This window comes from Bidens hawaiensis, unplaced genomic scaffold (genome assembly GCF_021521415.1).
Source record: "Bidens hawaiensis isolate Kalapana, Puna unplaced genomic scaffold, B.hawaiensis_p1.1 tig00007515_1, whole genome shotgun sequence".
Classification (NCBI taxonomy): Eukaryota; Viridiplantae; Streptophyta; class Magnoliopsida; order Asterales; family Asteraceae; genus Bidens; species Bidens hawaiensis.
Window position 1 is genome coordinate 107,926 of NW_027491526.1, and position 15,132 is coordinate 123,057.

Consider the following 15,132-nt stretch of genomic DNA (forward strand, 5'->3'; position numbering starts at 1 on the left):
AGCTTTCTTGGACTTCACCACCATATCATCAATATAGACCTCCATTGTGTCCCCCAGTTGCTCTTTGAACATCATGTTAACTAACCTCTGATAGGTTGCACCTGCATTTCTAAGTCCAAAGGGCATAGCAATATAACAATAAATACCTGTGGGAGTCATGAAGGCCGTATCTTCTTGATCTGAGGGCTCCATATGGATTTGCTGAAATCATGAGGATGCATCCATAAATGTCAGCATCTCGTGGCCGGCTGTAGCATCCACCATTGAATCGATGTGTGGTAGAGGGAATGGATCTTTAGGACAAGCCTTATTCAAGTCTGTGAAATCTACACAAACTTTCCATTTGCCATTCTTCTTCTGTACAACCACCACATTTGCTAACCATCGGGGATATTGAACTTCCCTAATCATTTTTGCCTTCAAGAGTCTTTCTACTTCTTCTTGAATAATTATGTTTCTTTCAGGTGCAAATTTTCTTCTTTTTTGATGGATTGGCCTGAAAGAATTATCAATTCTAAGTTTATGTGTTATAATATATTTGGAAATACCTGTCATATCTTCATGTTTCCATGCAAATGTTGACAGCCTTAATTTGAGGAAATCGAGCAATTTTGACTCAATATTCTCAGGAATGCTAGTTCCTATCAGTACTTTGACTTCAGGATCCTCGGAATAAAGAGGTACTTCTTTAATTTCTTTTTCCCTGGCCTCCATTACGCCTCGTGTTGGCTTCTATAATTGCTACGCCTGCTGGGGTTCGGCAGTACACTTCATGGAGAGGTGTAGCAATTCTTTGCGTCTTGTTGGTCACTGATGATTTTGATAACTCCCCATGGACTTGGGAGTTTCACACATTGGTGATAAGTGGAGGGAACTGCTTTCATCTCGTGTATCCAGGGCCTGCCTAATATAATATTGCAACAAGATAAACAGTCAGTAACACAAAATTTTTGCATTTATTTACACCTTCGACATATATTGGGAGCTTAATTTCCCCAATAGTGTTCTTAATTTCTCTACTGAATCCAACCAATACTGAGGAACAGGGGACGATCTCATCCTTAGGAATATTCATCTTTTTCAGCACGTCTAATTGAATAATGTTGACAGAGCTTCCGCCATCTATGAGGATCATGCGAACATAATGGTTAGCCACATATAAAGTTATTACCAAACTATCATGATGAGGATCCTGAACGTCGATCCTATCACTTTCATCGAAGGATATAATCCTTTCTTTAGTGAGAATAGATGTCTTTGTTGGCCTGTCAGCCACTTCTAACTTTCTTTGGTCAGCATTTCTCTTTGCAGCAGAATAAGAGGTTCCACAGATGTCGGATCCTCCCGATATGAACATGATTTTTCTTGCATTTGTTGGTGGGGGAGTCGGCTTTTCAGGAATTTTCTCGGGATCCTGCTCTCTTCCCTTCTTCTTGCCAAGTAGCTCTTTCAAGTGGCCCTTGCTGAGAAGATAGCTAATCTCCCTTCTAAGTGCAATGCAATCATCAGTCAAGTGCCCAAAGTCTTCGTGGAAAGCACACCATTTTGATTTGTCTTTCCAGGCTCCTGGTCTCTCCGTTTTCCTTGGCCACCTGGCTTTCTCACCTAAATCCTGCATAACACACATTAATCCACCAATATCAACAGAAAAACAATATTCAGAGATCTTAGGATATTCTTCATCGTTTTCCTCATCTACTGCATTAATCCTGGGGTTATCAGGCTTGTAGTAAGGCTTTGCTCGATATGATTTTCCTGGGGATTCGGATTTCCTGTTCGTCTGATCATACTTCGGGATATCGAGCTTAGAATTTTTCTTGTCATCTTCTAACCTGATAAACCTCAAAGCCCTGCTTCTTGCTTCGTCTAATGACCTGCATGGAGTCATAACGAGATCATCATAGAAAGGGGATCCCTTTTCTAATCCCAACTTGAGAGCTTCCACTGCTGAAGCTGGGTTTAGATTCGGGATTTCCAACGACTCCTTACTGAACCTGGTAATAAAATCTCTCAAGGATTCCCCAGGATTCTGGGTAACCCTATAAAGATCACATGTCATTTTCTCAAAAGTTCTACTGCAAGAAAACTGGTTATTAAACAGGTTAACTAAATGAGAAAAAGAATTGATAGTGTTAGGAGGAATACTCAGTAGCCATTTCATGGCTGCTCCCAAACCCTTTGCAAAGACATGCTTCCTTGATTTCCATAGGGATTGGATTGATCTCCACACGTTCTCTATATTGTGCGACGTGTTCCTCAGGATCCATTGAGCCATCATATAGTTACATATTTGGGGTTTGAAACCGTTTTGGGATCTGTACGTCGCTAATTGATGGCACAAACCGGTATATCCTGTGACTATTAGTGGGGACTTCAGCTATGGGACGGATTACGCGGGGGACATTCGATATCATGTCCTTAAGTTTTTGTAATTCTCGGGCTAAACTCAAACTTATGCCTGCATCCTGCAAAAATCCTTTATTAGCATTAAAAGGAATCGTATTGAAGGAGTTACCCTGATTAATATTCTGAGGAGCGGTCTGGGTGTTGTAGCTCGTATTTCCAAACATAGTATTTCCAGGGTAGGTAAGCGGAGCAGTTGGAGTGTTAGCCTGCATCGGTATAAAGTCTCCCTGGTGCACATCAGAGGATCCTGAGGGCTGCTGAGCTTGAGCTAATCCTGAAGATACCGCATGCTGGTAAGGACCAGCCTGATGGAACAATCCTGAAGATCCGGACTATTGAAACAATCCTGAGGATCCAGACTGTTGGAACAATCCTGAGGGTCCTCCCGGCTGTGACAATCCTGAGGATCCTGTATGTTGAAAAGGCCCAGCATATGACGCATACGGGTATCCTTGAGATCCGGATAAGTGCAATCCCGCATACCCCAAATGCTGGAAAGATGGGGGTCCAGGGTTGTACGCCGTGGTTGGCTCTGGATACACCAATCCTGAGGATCCTGGAGGAGTGAAATCCAGAGATCTCGGGATTAGTGGTGTGAATTCTTTCGCCGGCTTCTTGGATTTCTTGACATCTTCCAATTCCCTCACGAGCATCTGGTTGGTTTTGTTCTGGCGATCCATCTGTTCCTGTAGCCGTTTGTACAAAGACAGAAGGTCATTGTTGGACACCATGATGGGATCCTGGGAAGATGGTTTCGATCTCGAGATCACAGGAGTAGCAATCTTCTTTTGGACGTTATCAGGCTTCTTCGGGATACCACCAGCAGTTGGAGGCATGGGTGGACTCGCTGAGGATTCTGAGGCTGCGGCAGAAGATGAAACAATCTTGGGTTGTGAAGACATGTTGTGGATTTTGAGAGTAGGGTTTCGTTTGAAAGTGAATAATGATCAAAGCACTTTTTACCACACGGTGGGCGCCAAATTGTTTCGGTCAAAAATTGACAAAGCAACTTTTGATCAAATTAGTGCGTGAGGTGAAGTGCTTATCGATAATAAGGTTGAACACAAAGATATGATTACGAGGGAAAAAACCCTTGATTATGATAATCTTCGTTTCGGTCAAGAGTTTACAACTTAATCTTTAGTCGAATACCTTCGGTTAAAGATTATGAGCTTAACTTTTGGTCGAATTGCGCTTGATTATTATGATCTCCGGCACAAAAAACCCCCGGACGGTGAAAACTATCACCGTCGAGTTTATTAATATAGAAAACAAGTGATTACAAAGGTTGGAGCTGATAGAATATCGAAAGCTAAGTGTTACAGTGATTGCTAGTAAGCTAGATCGTGAAAATGTGTGTGACCTATTGATATTATCAGCTCAATATATAATAAGAAGATTACAAATGTTATTCCGATTATTCCGGAAACCCTAGACTACTTCTTCAACAAGCCGTTACTGCCCACGTTGTTAGTTGACGAAGTTCAAATAGCATTCCGTTGTACTCCACGTTCTTATAAACATATTTAACACGTGATCTTATCTGCAAAACAGTTAGATAATATAGGACAATTGAATTAGTCAACGTACCTTCCTCAGAATAACCGCTTGAGTCAACATCCTTAAGTTAAGCTCAATTCCAAAGATAAAAATCCACATCCAACAATATAGTTCAATACTTTATAACTTTTTGAAGTCAAGAGATTGAAATTTACCTATTGTATATCTACATAACATTGGTTTATAAATATTTTGTTATTGTTCATTTGATTTGATGGGATTTGACCAATTAACTAGGTAAATAGCTTTTGTAATACAAAACCTGTTAATGACAACAACATTGGCGACTAAGGAGTTGAATTTTGAGTGAATAGTTGCTCCAATAATTGTTTTTTCTTCGCTCATTAAGAAAATACTTATCATACGTTGTTGTTGGGTAGCTAGATTTTAGTAACCCAAACAATAATTTATTAGTCTATTATAATCCGTACATATAATCTGACCAATACCACTCATAACTCACTTTCATAGGTTGGACTCTGATTATGGGTGTGCGATGGATTGTTTACGTACTTCACTTCCATATTTTGATCTTAGCGGGTTCTCTAATAAGGACACCGCCCCCCCTAAAGCCCAACATGTTGTGGCGAGTGCCTTATTTAGTGGAATCGTCAAGAGTTTAGAAGTGAAGTTTGATCTATCCCCTCGCCAAAAGGCGGTGTTTGAATGCCTTCGGGCTCCTCGGGCTCAGGATTTTCTAACGGCTATCCCCATTGAAGGATTAGGCCAACGTATGTCGGGTTTGGAGTATCGGGCTATCCTTAAGTACCGGTTAATGATCCCTATGTTCCCGACGGATGAACCTTGCCCAATTTGTCGCAAGGTCTGTTTGGATTCTTTTGGTGACCATGCGGTGCATTGCAAAGAATTGCCTGGCTTTAAATACAGACATGATCTGGTTAGGGATGTTCTGTGTGATGTTCTTAAACGGGCAGGGATTTCTGCTAAAAAGGAGGCCCCTGTTAACTTTCTCACGGATCCTATTGAAGGGAGGTCTACTTTACGACCAGCTGATATTCTTGTGTTCGGGTGGGCAGTGGGGAAACACGCTTGTGTGGATCTTACAGGAGTGTCTCCTCTTGTTGGGCTCAGGGACCGTGGGTTTGTTGTGGGTCAGGCTGCGTTGAAGGCTGAATCGGGCAAAGTTGTTAAACACGAGAAAGCTTGTTTAGATAATCAACATGTCTTTCTACCATTTGCCTTTGATACATTTGGTTTTCTAGCTCCAGAGGCTGTGAAATTTTTTAGTAGGGTTCAGCGCGTCGTACACGGAACATCTTCAGCTTCTAGGTCTCAAAGCTTCGTTTTTAGCAGGATTGGCTTTGCTGTTCAAAAGGAGGTTGCGGCGCAGCTTGTTGCCCGTTTGCCTGCCACTTTATTGTAATCGTTTTATAGTAAATTATATAAAACTTCGATTATTTAATAAAAAAAAAACTAATTAGTCAAAATAATTTATTAGTCAAAATTGATCAGCCATCGTTTTCTTTATGAAAATATTTAGAAAACTTTGGCATAAAGTTAGGATGTTACAACATTAATCCTACTGTGGAGGTTCAAATAATGGTGAGTTTGACAATCAGACAAAGTTAATGTCTTAGAACAATCAATGCAAAGTATTTGACTAAACTAGTCATCATGTGAGAGCATGATATCATGTAAAGGGACCATTTGCATTAAGTTATAGATCTAACTAGACTCACTATGAGTGGTTTACAAACAAGATCCAAGTCTTTTTTCTCTAGAAGAACACAATATTCTTCATGTATTGTTGTATCTAGCTAAGAGACCTGCGAGTAAAGGTCTAAATGTCTAATGTTAGCATTTAAGTTAAGCTTATGGATGAGACCATTAATTATAGTTGTTGCTAGTTTGCTACAACAAATAGTGAGATGCGATGGTAGAGACGGCTCCATAGAAAAGGGTTTAATGGATCTGCAAAGATAAACAAGCCATTAGCTCATCGCATGAGGTGGGCTCTAGCGATTAACCTCCGGCGTAAGAATAAGTTAATTGTTCTTATTAAAGTATATTCGGAGTAAGGAGAGGCGAGAGAAACGAGTTAGAATGTGATACATTGGATGGAAAAGACATCCTATATAGTTAGACTTCTTTGAATGAACATGGCATGTACGAGTGGATGCATCTAACAAGGTAAAGAGTACAAATGAAGAGACGAATTATCAATTGATTTAATCGATCACTATTGAATAAACAACCCCATCACATAGGGGAGACTACAAAGAGATAATTGCAAATCAATTTAAACTAATAAACAAAATCCCCAACTCTATTCTAAACATAAATAAATATGTATATCTATTTATCCTCTAATAAATAGGTGGCGTTCATTAGCTGGATTCTAAAACTGAACATATTTTATCTCACTACATTGTCGTGCATTCGGTGAGTATTCACATGTGTTGGTCTTAGGTCAGGGTTTCCCCCGAGTGTATCTCAATGTGATGAATTTAGCCAGTGGCTCATTTGAAAGATTCGTTGACCGATAAAAAACTAAAAAATAGTGAAAACGTTATAAGGGGAAGAAACATTTACGGGTATTACCTATGCACCGGCTAGTTCTGCATTGCCACATAGTTTCCACCATTAAGTATCTACAACCCACAAAATTACTATCAGCACCTACCCACAAGTAATAAATTAATTATTAATTCAATTTAATTCTCTATTGCTACAATAGCATTAAAAAATAATTAAATTTATGTAGCAAACTTTTGTCATTGAACGAAGCCAAGCACCCTATCCAGTACCCACACGGGATGAGGTCGTGTTACATGTGGGTTGAAAGTCATGCATGCCTCGTATAGTCATTAAAATGAAATTATATATCTAAAAACTAAAGAGGAAATTAAGTTCAAAGGATAATATGGATAATGTCCGGCGGTTCTTTTGACCAAACCACCGTCCCGGCGGGAGAATACAACTTACACTAACATCGCTTTCCGTCTCGACCGCCCAAAGAAAAAAAGGTGATATTCAAAAGTTGGCTTATGTCTTGTCTTTGCATTCATATAATTAATAATAATAATGTTTTCTTTATTCTTTTTTCCTAATTTCAAAAGTCATTTTTTGAGTTTTTCTTCATAGCTTTTTGCCTTTTAATTTTCCAACTTTTTTTGTGTTCATATTATGATGATTCCTTGTGGCAATGATGAATTACTTTTTGAAATAATCATGAGGTTTTTAGTTTAAATATATTTATTAAATGTGTGCTTTAAAAATCATATTTTAGATTTTAAGACCAATAAGAACAATAAGAACAAGATATAAACATATCATAGATTATGTGATGTTAGTAGTATGTTACGTACGTCCGAATCATGGTCGGGCTTGAATGTTAAGTTCAGTTGTTACTAGCGTGAGTAGCGCTCCTGAAAAACTCTCATACTTAGATACGAATTGCAATATGTAATAAACTCGTTGGAAACTTAGAAAAGTGACTAGAGGCAAAGCTTTGAGAAACACCCATTAATGCTAAAGTCGGTGATTTATGCAAGATAAGCATGTATATAAACATATATAGATATATAAATGATACAAACGATTTTTCATAAATAGATCGGTCATCAAAAAGGTTATAAAGTTATATAAATGATACGGTGATCAGTTATACATAAATAGATTAGTCATTAAACCAACCATCTTACTTGTTCACTAGCCGAGCTCTAGTACTACAAACATACTCGGTATAAATAACTCAAATACCACAATTAGAATTTGTAAGCTTAAACTATTATATTTTCTTCCATGTTATTAAGCTAGTTTAAAAAAGACATGTGACTTTTAGACAATGATTCGAACACAATAAAATGTATTATTATTTATAATTTTGAGCTTCTATCACACATAGATGTTTTCACATGATACATGTCTAATTGTCTACAACAACTTAAGTTGAAAATATTAAATGAAAAACTTATGAATAATATGATGTAAGGTGACATCATAAATATATGAATTGTTGATGCTTATGAATTAGCTTACAGGTATCAACGAGTGTATGTAGTTGTGCGAGGTTCGACTTGGCCCTTATCGCGCATGCATGTGCATGAGTGAATGCGAGTTAGAGTGCGAATTATAAGGAAACAATATATAAGTATTTTATATATGCTACTCTAAGGTTTGTTTTCGTATCTTTTACCTAAGGTTTCAATCATCGATATATCATTCATCTTGACTTTGTTTCAAAAACAATTTAATTCTTTGTGAAATTCTCACATAGTAAAATACAAATCTAGTCAAAATTTATAATTTTATTATATAATCACAATAGCGGGTAAAGAAACACAATATTTGTGTTTATCTCAATTTTACCAAATTTCAAATGCTACAATCATAATTTTGTAGACTTAAATTTTAATGCAGTAAAGCTAGTTTATAAAAGGACGTGTGACTTTTATGACATAAATTAATAAATTTAAACTTCGGTTACATGAATGTTTTCACATGTATACATATCTAAAAGAACATAATTTAATAAATATTATTTTCTATATTATGATGTGAGGTGACATCATATATATGAATTACTTGTTGGTGCCTTTTTAGGATTCTTTGGAGAAGGTATGCAAGAAGCCAAGAAGTGGTAAATATTTTTGTTCGGAAACTAATATAGCATTAGATTCGATTCACTCTTGTATATGTTCCTTTATTGTCACGTAATTTTCTATAAATTTATTTTTATTTCACTAAGTTTCTGTTGTTATAACATAAAATTAATGTTGGATGAATTAGGACGATTCAAATTACTCGGTAAGTAAGTTGTATAAAATAAACATGTTGCATTAGTTAATCCAAATCCAATTGCTAAAGTACGTTACTATTACACATTTATACCGGTTGTAACTTGTAATAATCTAATCAACAATCTTGCAAAACTAGTTTTCTAAAATGGAAAGGTGTTTGTTATACAAACATCACTATTCTTCTAATCCATCACCGGTTTTTCAAATGATCGTTTAAGAATTAATGTTAGGATGTCAAACCATACCCCCCCCCCCCCACCCCCAACAACAACCCCCCAACACACACACATTTCAAACAACTGTTTGCAAGATAGAATCTCAACTCATAGTATCCTATTTTTCTAGCGGCAGTTTGAGGATTTGTCAAACGGCCATTTGAGTTTGGGGTGCGAAATTTGACTTTGGAGGGGACTTAGAAATAGTAAAACTCTAAAAGGGGACAACAATGGGGGGATAACTAGCTGGAAATTTGCAAGTTATGCAGCGTTTATAACATCATCATCATCATCGTTAATTTCATCATTAGCAAATCTATGACGGCGTTTAAGTTTTGCTATTGATAGGATTTACAGAGTATATAACATGTTATTAATATATATTTCATGCAAATAAGGTATGATTATGTGAAAGAAAAAGACAATTATAAAGATTAACAATAGCAAGAGTCACCAAAATACGCATTGGGTAGTATAAATAATATGTATTTATATAATAATAAGGAATCTTTTTTACCAAGTTGCTGAGAAATGTGACATTTTGGATTGTAGTTTTGAAGTAAATGCTTTGACAAATTTTATATGATATTTTTTCTAACGCCGCCACTTTTCTATTCATGTACTCAATGTCAAACAAATAATGAAGTTAGTATCGTAAGTTACTTTAAGTATTAGCTAGATAGTTGATGTATATAGATATAAATTGAGAAAAAAAAAAGAATTAACAATAGTTATGACTTGTAGTGAACTTATAAGTTATGAGTATGATACCTATATAGTTAGGCTGACCCATTAAAGGTGAGTTTTATGAGTTTTTTTTTCTTAAAGTGTGAGACATGTATTGTATATTGATAAATTATATCAATGGTATGCAAGATACTAGCCAAATGCTTAATTCATTACTGAGCCAAAAAGGCTATTAAATACACAAAACAAAACTGAAAGAGATGTTACAAACTAAAAAGGAGCTAGACTAGGAAATAAAACCGGAAACAAACTTTGAACTAAAGTAAAGAAGGACCAAGCAAAACCCACGTGCATGCTTGACTTATTCTTGTTATTCCATGCAAACTTTAACCTTCTAGAAACAACTAAAACTTCCAACAAACCCTTCCTCAAACTAGACATCATCCATGTCTTGTTTGCCCTTGAGAGAACACACTCCCAACTGTTTTCTAATCTTCACAAACACATCTCTATGCAGCGGCTTTGTTAGGATTTCAGCTAACTGTTCTTTTGTTCCACAAAACTCCAACCTTATAATTCCATCACTGACCATATCTCTAAGAAAATGATACCTTACACCGATATGCTTACACTTTCCATGGAATACCGGATTTTTAGATAACTATAGCCGAAGTATTATCACACAAAATCTCTGTCGCCTCATTCATTATTATCCCGAACTCTTTTAGTATGTCACTGACCCAAATCACTTGACAAGCACATGCTGCTGCAGCCACATACTCGGCTTCGGTAGATGAAAGATCCACGACACTTTGCTTCTTTGATGACCAAGTAACTGCAGCACCATCCCACAAAACTAAGTGCCCCGAAGTACTTTTCCGATCATTGTAGTCTCCTGCGTAGTCGCTATCCGCAAACACTTTTACTTCTCCCTTTCCACCTCTTTTATACCAAACACCAAAATCTATTGTTCCTTGGATATACCTCATGACCCGCTTCGCTGCTTCATAGTGTTCCACCATCGGATTAGACATAAAACGACTGATCAAACTTATCACATACTGCAGATCGGGTTAGGTATTTGTAATGTACATCAAACTACCAACCATTTGCTTAAATAGAGTAACATCAACCTTCTCACCATCATCATTCTTCAACTTTATACCAGGAACAATAGGATTTTTTACCGCATTACATTCCAACATGTCGAAACGACTTAGCATGTTAGCCGCATAGGCTCTTTGAGAGAAGTGAACACCGGCTTATGTTTGCATCACCTCGATGCCTAAGAAAAACCTCATCTTTCCCAAGTCCGTCATTTCGAACTCCTTCTTCATTGAACATCGAAAGCCTTCCATCATCTCATCATCATTGCATGTGAATATAAGGTCATCAACATATATATTCACAAACAAAACTTTACCATTTTTCACCTGTTTTATAAACAGTGTGTTTTCAGCCTTACTCTTCTCAAAGCCTTGGTTTATAAAGTAGCCCTCAATTCTTTTGAACCAAGCTCTGGGAGCTTGTTTCAACCCATATAAAGCCTTGGCTAGTTTATAAACTTTATTCTCACTTCCTTTCTTCACATACCCAAGAGGTTGTTGAACATAGACGTTTTCTTCAAGCTTTCCATGTAAAAAAGCCGACTTAACATCCATTTGGAACAGCTTCCAATCTCTTTGAGCTGCAATGGCAACCATTAACCTTATGGTATCCATCCTAGCTACCGGAGCAAACGCTTCCAAGTAATCAACACCTTACTCTTGACCGTAACCTCTAGCTACCAACCTCGCTTTATATTTTTCAACTTCACCTTTCTCATTTAACTTGGTCTTATACACCCACTTAACTCCAATACACTTGGCATCCTTTGGAAGATCAACGAGATGCCAAGTTTCATTCTTTTCAATCGCCTCAATTTCTACATCCATAGCTTTCTTCCACTTATCCATCGTAACCGCTTCTTCAAAGGAGATCGGATCTTGGTCAACCACATCCATTACATTAACCTCATCTTCTTCATCATCGGACTCAAGTTCACTACCAATGACATAATCATTTAGGTATTTTGGAGGCCTTCTTTCTCTTTATTCTCTCACAGTGACTTCACTTGAACTACCAATATTTTCAGAACCCTCCTCAACCCAATGAGGTTCTTCATCATCACTTTCATTCAACTCTTCATCCGGATTATAAACGTAATTTCCCCAACTTATTTCGATCCGTTCTTCATCCCTTTATTTGGCTCCATTCCAATCCCATTCTTTGTCTTCTTCAAACACCACATCATTGCTAACGATAACCTTCATAGTAATCGGATCAACCAACTGATACCCTTTTGATTCTTCACTAACACCAGTCAAAATGCATACCATACTTCTATCATCTAGCTTCACTCTTCTTTCTTTAGGAACATGGACATAGCCCAAACACCCCCACACTCTCAAGTGTTCAACCGTAGGTCTCTTCCCATACCATGCTTCATCCGGTGTGACATGAGAAAGAGCTTTACTTGGGCATTTGTTCAACACATAGAAGCTCCAAATGGCCGCTTCTGCCCAAAACATTTTCGGCATATGTTTTGAAGACAGAAGTGTTATTATCATACCAATAACGGTCCGGTTTTTTCTTTCGGCCACTCCGTTCTGCTGTGGTGTGTACCTGGTTGTGAGCTGCCTCTTAATACCATTGTCTTTGCAAAACTTGGTAAACTCAAGAGACATGTACTCACCACCTCTATCCGTTCTCAAACTTTTAATCACCCTTCCCGTTTCCTTCTCAACCTTAGCCTTAAATTCTTTGAAAAAATCTAAGGCTTGAGATTTTTCACTTAAAAGATACACCCAAGCTTTCCTACTATAGTCATCAATAAAGCTCAACATATATTTTTTACCTGAATGTGAGTGAGGAAAATGGGACCACAAATGTCAGAATGTACCATTTCTGATATATCTTCTGCACGCCACCTTGCCTTCCTTAGAATATCATCTTTTGTTTGCTTTCCAACTAGACAATCTCTACATATTGCCTTGTCAACATCAAAACTTGGCAGCCCCCTTACCGTTCCTTTTTGTTGTAGGGTGCACATGCTAGCCTTACTGATGTGACCCAACCTTTCATGCCATAACTTGCCCATACTTTCTTCACTTGTGTAATTGCACCTTTCAAGTCTTTGATCAATGGACCCACTTCCATCGATATCTTCATATATAGGAAACATCCTATTGGCACTCATCCTACTAGTGAACAATAAACTCCTATCTCCTTGGTAAACTTTGCATGTGTTGGATTGAAACAAAAATGAGAGCCCTTTCTGTTGCAATTGACCAACACTAAGCAAACAATTTTTCAATTCCTCAACATAATACACATCTTGTATAACAAAAGTGGTACCTTCAATTTTAAGCTTTACATTTCCTTTTCCTCCCACTGTCATGCGGGTATTATTTCCAAGTCTCACGGTGGTTGTGAATCCTTGGTCGAAGGTCACAAACTTCTCCCTGATCCCGCACATATGGTTGGGACAACCAGAGTCCAAGAACCAAAGAGAGACCTTTGTATTGGCATCAATTAAGGCCATCAACACATGCTCCTCAACTTCAGATTCACCCATAAGCATGACCTCCTCATTCTCATCAAACCCCACATAGTTAGCTTCTTTTTCACCTGGACATTCATACGAAAAATGTCCAAGTTTATGGCATTGGTAGCACTCAATAGTTTCTTTATTCACCGAAGACCGACCACGACCTCGTCCTCTTCCTCGTGAACCATATCTTCCTCTTCCTCGACCACGTCCACCACTCGATCCTTCATGTTCATCAACCTTAAGTGCATGCTCATCTTCTTTCTCATTTTTTTAAACTTTTGTTCATGCACAACAAGAGAACTCTGCAGCTCTTCGACAGTCATCTCCTCTACATCCTTTGACTCTTCAATGGAAACGACAACATACATGTATTTCTCGGATAGTGTTCTGAGAATCTTCTCAACAATTTTCGTATCCGACATTTCTTCACCATTACTTCTCATTTGATTAGAAATGGTCAAAACTCTACCAAAGTACTCCAGTATAGTTTCACCATTCTTCACTTCGAGGACTTAGAAATCTCGTCTTAACTTCTGCAACATCGATCTCTTGACCCGTTCGTTTCCTGCAAATCTTTTCTTCATCGATTCCCAAATCGCCTTTGATGAAGTTCTGTCAAGAATCTGCTCAAACGTCACTCTATCAATCGCTTGATAGAGATAGTGTTTCACCTGAAAATCAACCAATTTTAATTCTTTCGACTTCTTCCTTTGTGCATCACTCACGGCAATGCCAACAGTTGGTTCTTTAATTCCTGGATCGATGAGCTTCCACAACTGTTTTGCTCGCAGCAAATTCTCCATCATTTCACTCTAGTGTTCGTAGTGACCATCGAACACCGGAACTTTCATGTGATCTTCACTTGTTGTCATCGATCGTCTTCTCAATAAACGAAGATTTGAGTTTTGCTCTGATACCAATTGATAAATTATATCAATGGTATGCAAGATACTAGCCAAATGCTTAATTCATTACTGAGCCAAAAAGGCTATTAAATACACAAAACAAAACTGAAAGAGACGTTACAAACTAAAAAGGAGCTAGACTAGGAAATAAAACTGGAAACAAACTTTGAACTAAAGTAAATGAGGACCAAGAAAAACCCATGTGCATGCTTGACTTATTCTTGTTATTCCATGCAAACTTTAACCTTCTAGAAACAACTAAAACTTCCAACATATATCATCCTCAATGTGTTATAAGTGTATCATGAATCCTGATATGTAATTTGTAATAAGTTTTTATCATGTATGAGAATAAACGTGAGATTTACACATGGTTTTAAAAGCGTTTATGATATATTGATACCGGTTATTGGTAACACTGATATAAACCATGACCTGGTATATATGGTACAATACATAGAAAGAATGCCTCTTGGCGAGAAACATTAAAAAATAATTACAATCAATACTAAGTATCATATGCGTTATTATTCTCTCGTTGTTCGAATGAGTGGTAATAAGATGAACACTCAAACTAGATCGGAAATTCTGGTACATGAGACGCGGTAGACCCTTGGAGTCTAGAGACATGTATGGTACTTCAATAAGACGCTTGTAGACACCGGCATGAAGTATGACCATTTTCAGTTAGAGGGGGCATAAAACCCGGTTCCAGACCCGACTCGGAACCAGTATACCCAACCTGTGGGTATGAACAAAGTTTTAGTTTCTCATATAAACTGTACTTGAATTTGGAACATAACCGGTTCCACTTTGATACGCTCAATACCCGGACCTAACCCAGTCAAAACCTAATAGAAAATCACAAAACCGGTCAAAAACTTAACATACCTGTAACTGAATTCTACCTACGCCGGTTTGACTTTGTTGATCAAACTCGGAACCGATTCATGAAAAAAACCCGGGTTGCCCACCACTAGTTCAGTCCACTAATAAAATAAAGT

General features: G+C 37.6%; 1 protein-coding gene across 1 annotated transcript; it reads right to left on the reverse strand.

Moving 5' to 3' along the window:
• Positions 1 to 10,064: 10,064 nt before the first annotated feature.
• LOC143635443 (secreted RxLR effector protein 161-like) lies at positions 10,065 to 10,653 on the reverse strand. Its single transcript, XM_077103278.1, has 2 exons — positions 10,372 to 10,653; positions 10,065 to 10,262 (listed from the first exon to the last, which is right to left on the reverse strand). The coding sequence occupies exons 1-2, from the start codon at positions 10,651 to 10,653 to the stop codon at positions 10,065 to 10,067; spliced, it is 480 nt and encodes a 159-aa protein (XP_076959393.1).
• Positions 10,654 to 15,132: the final 4,479 nt, after the last annotated feature.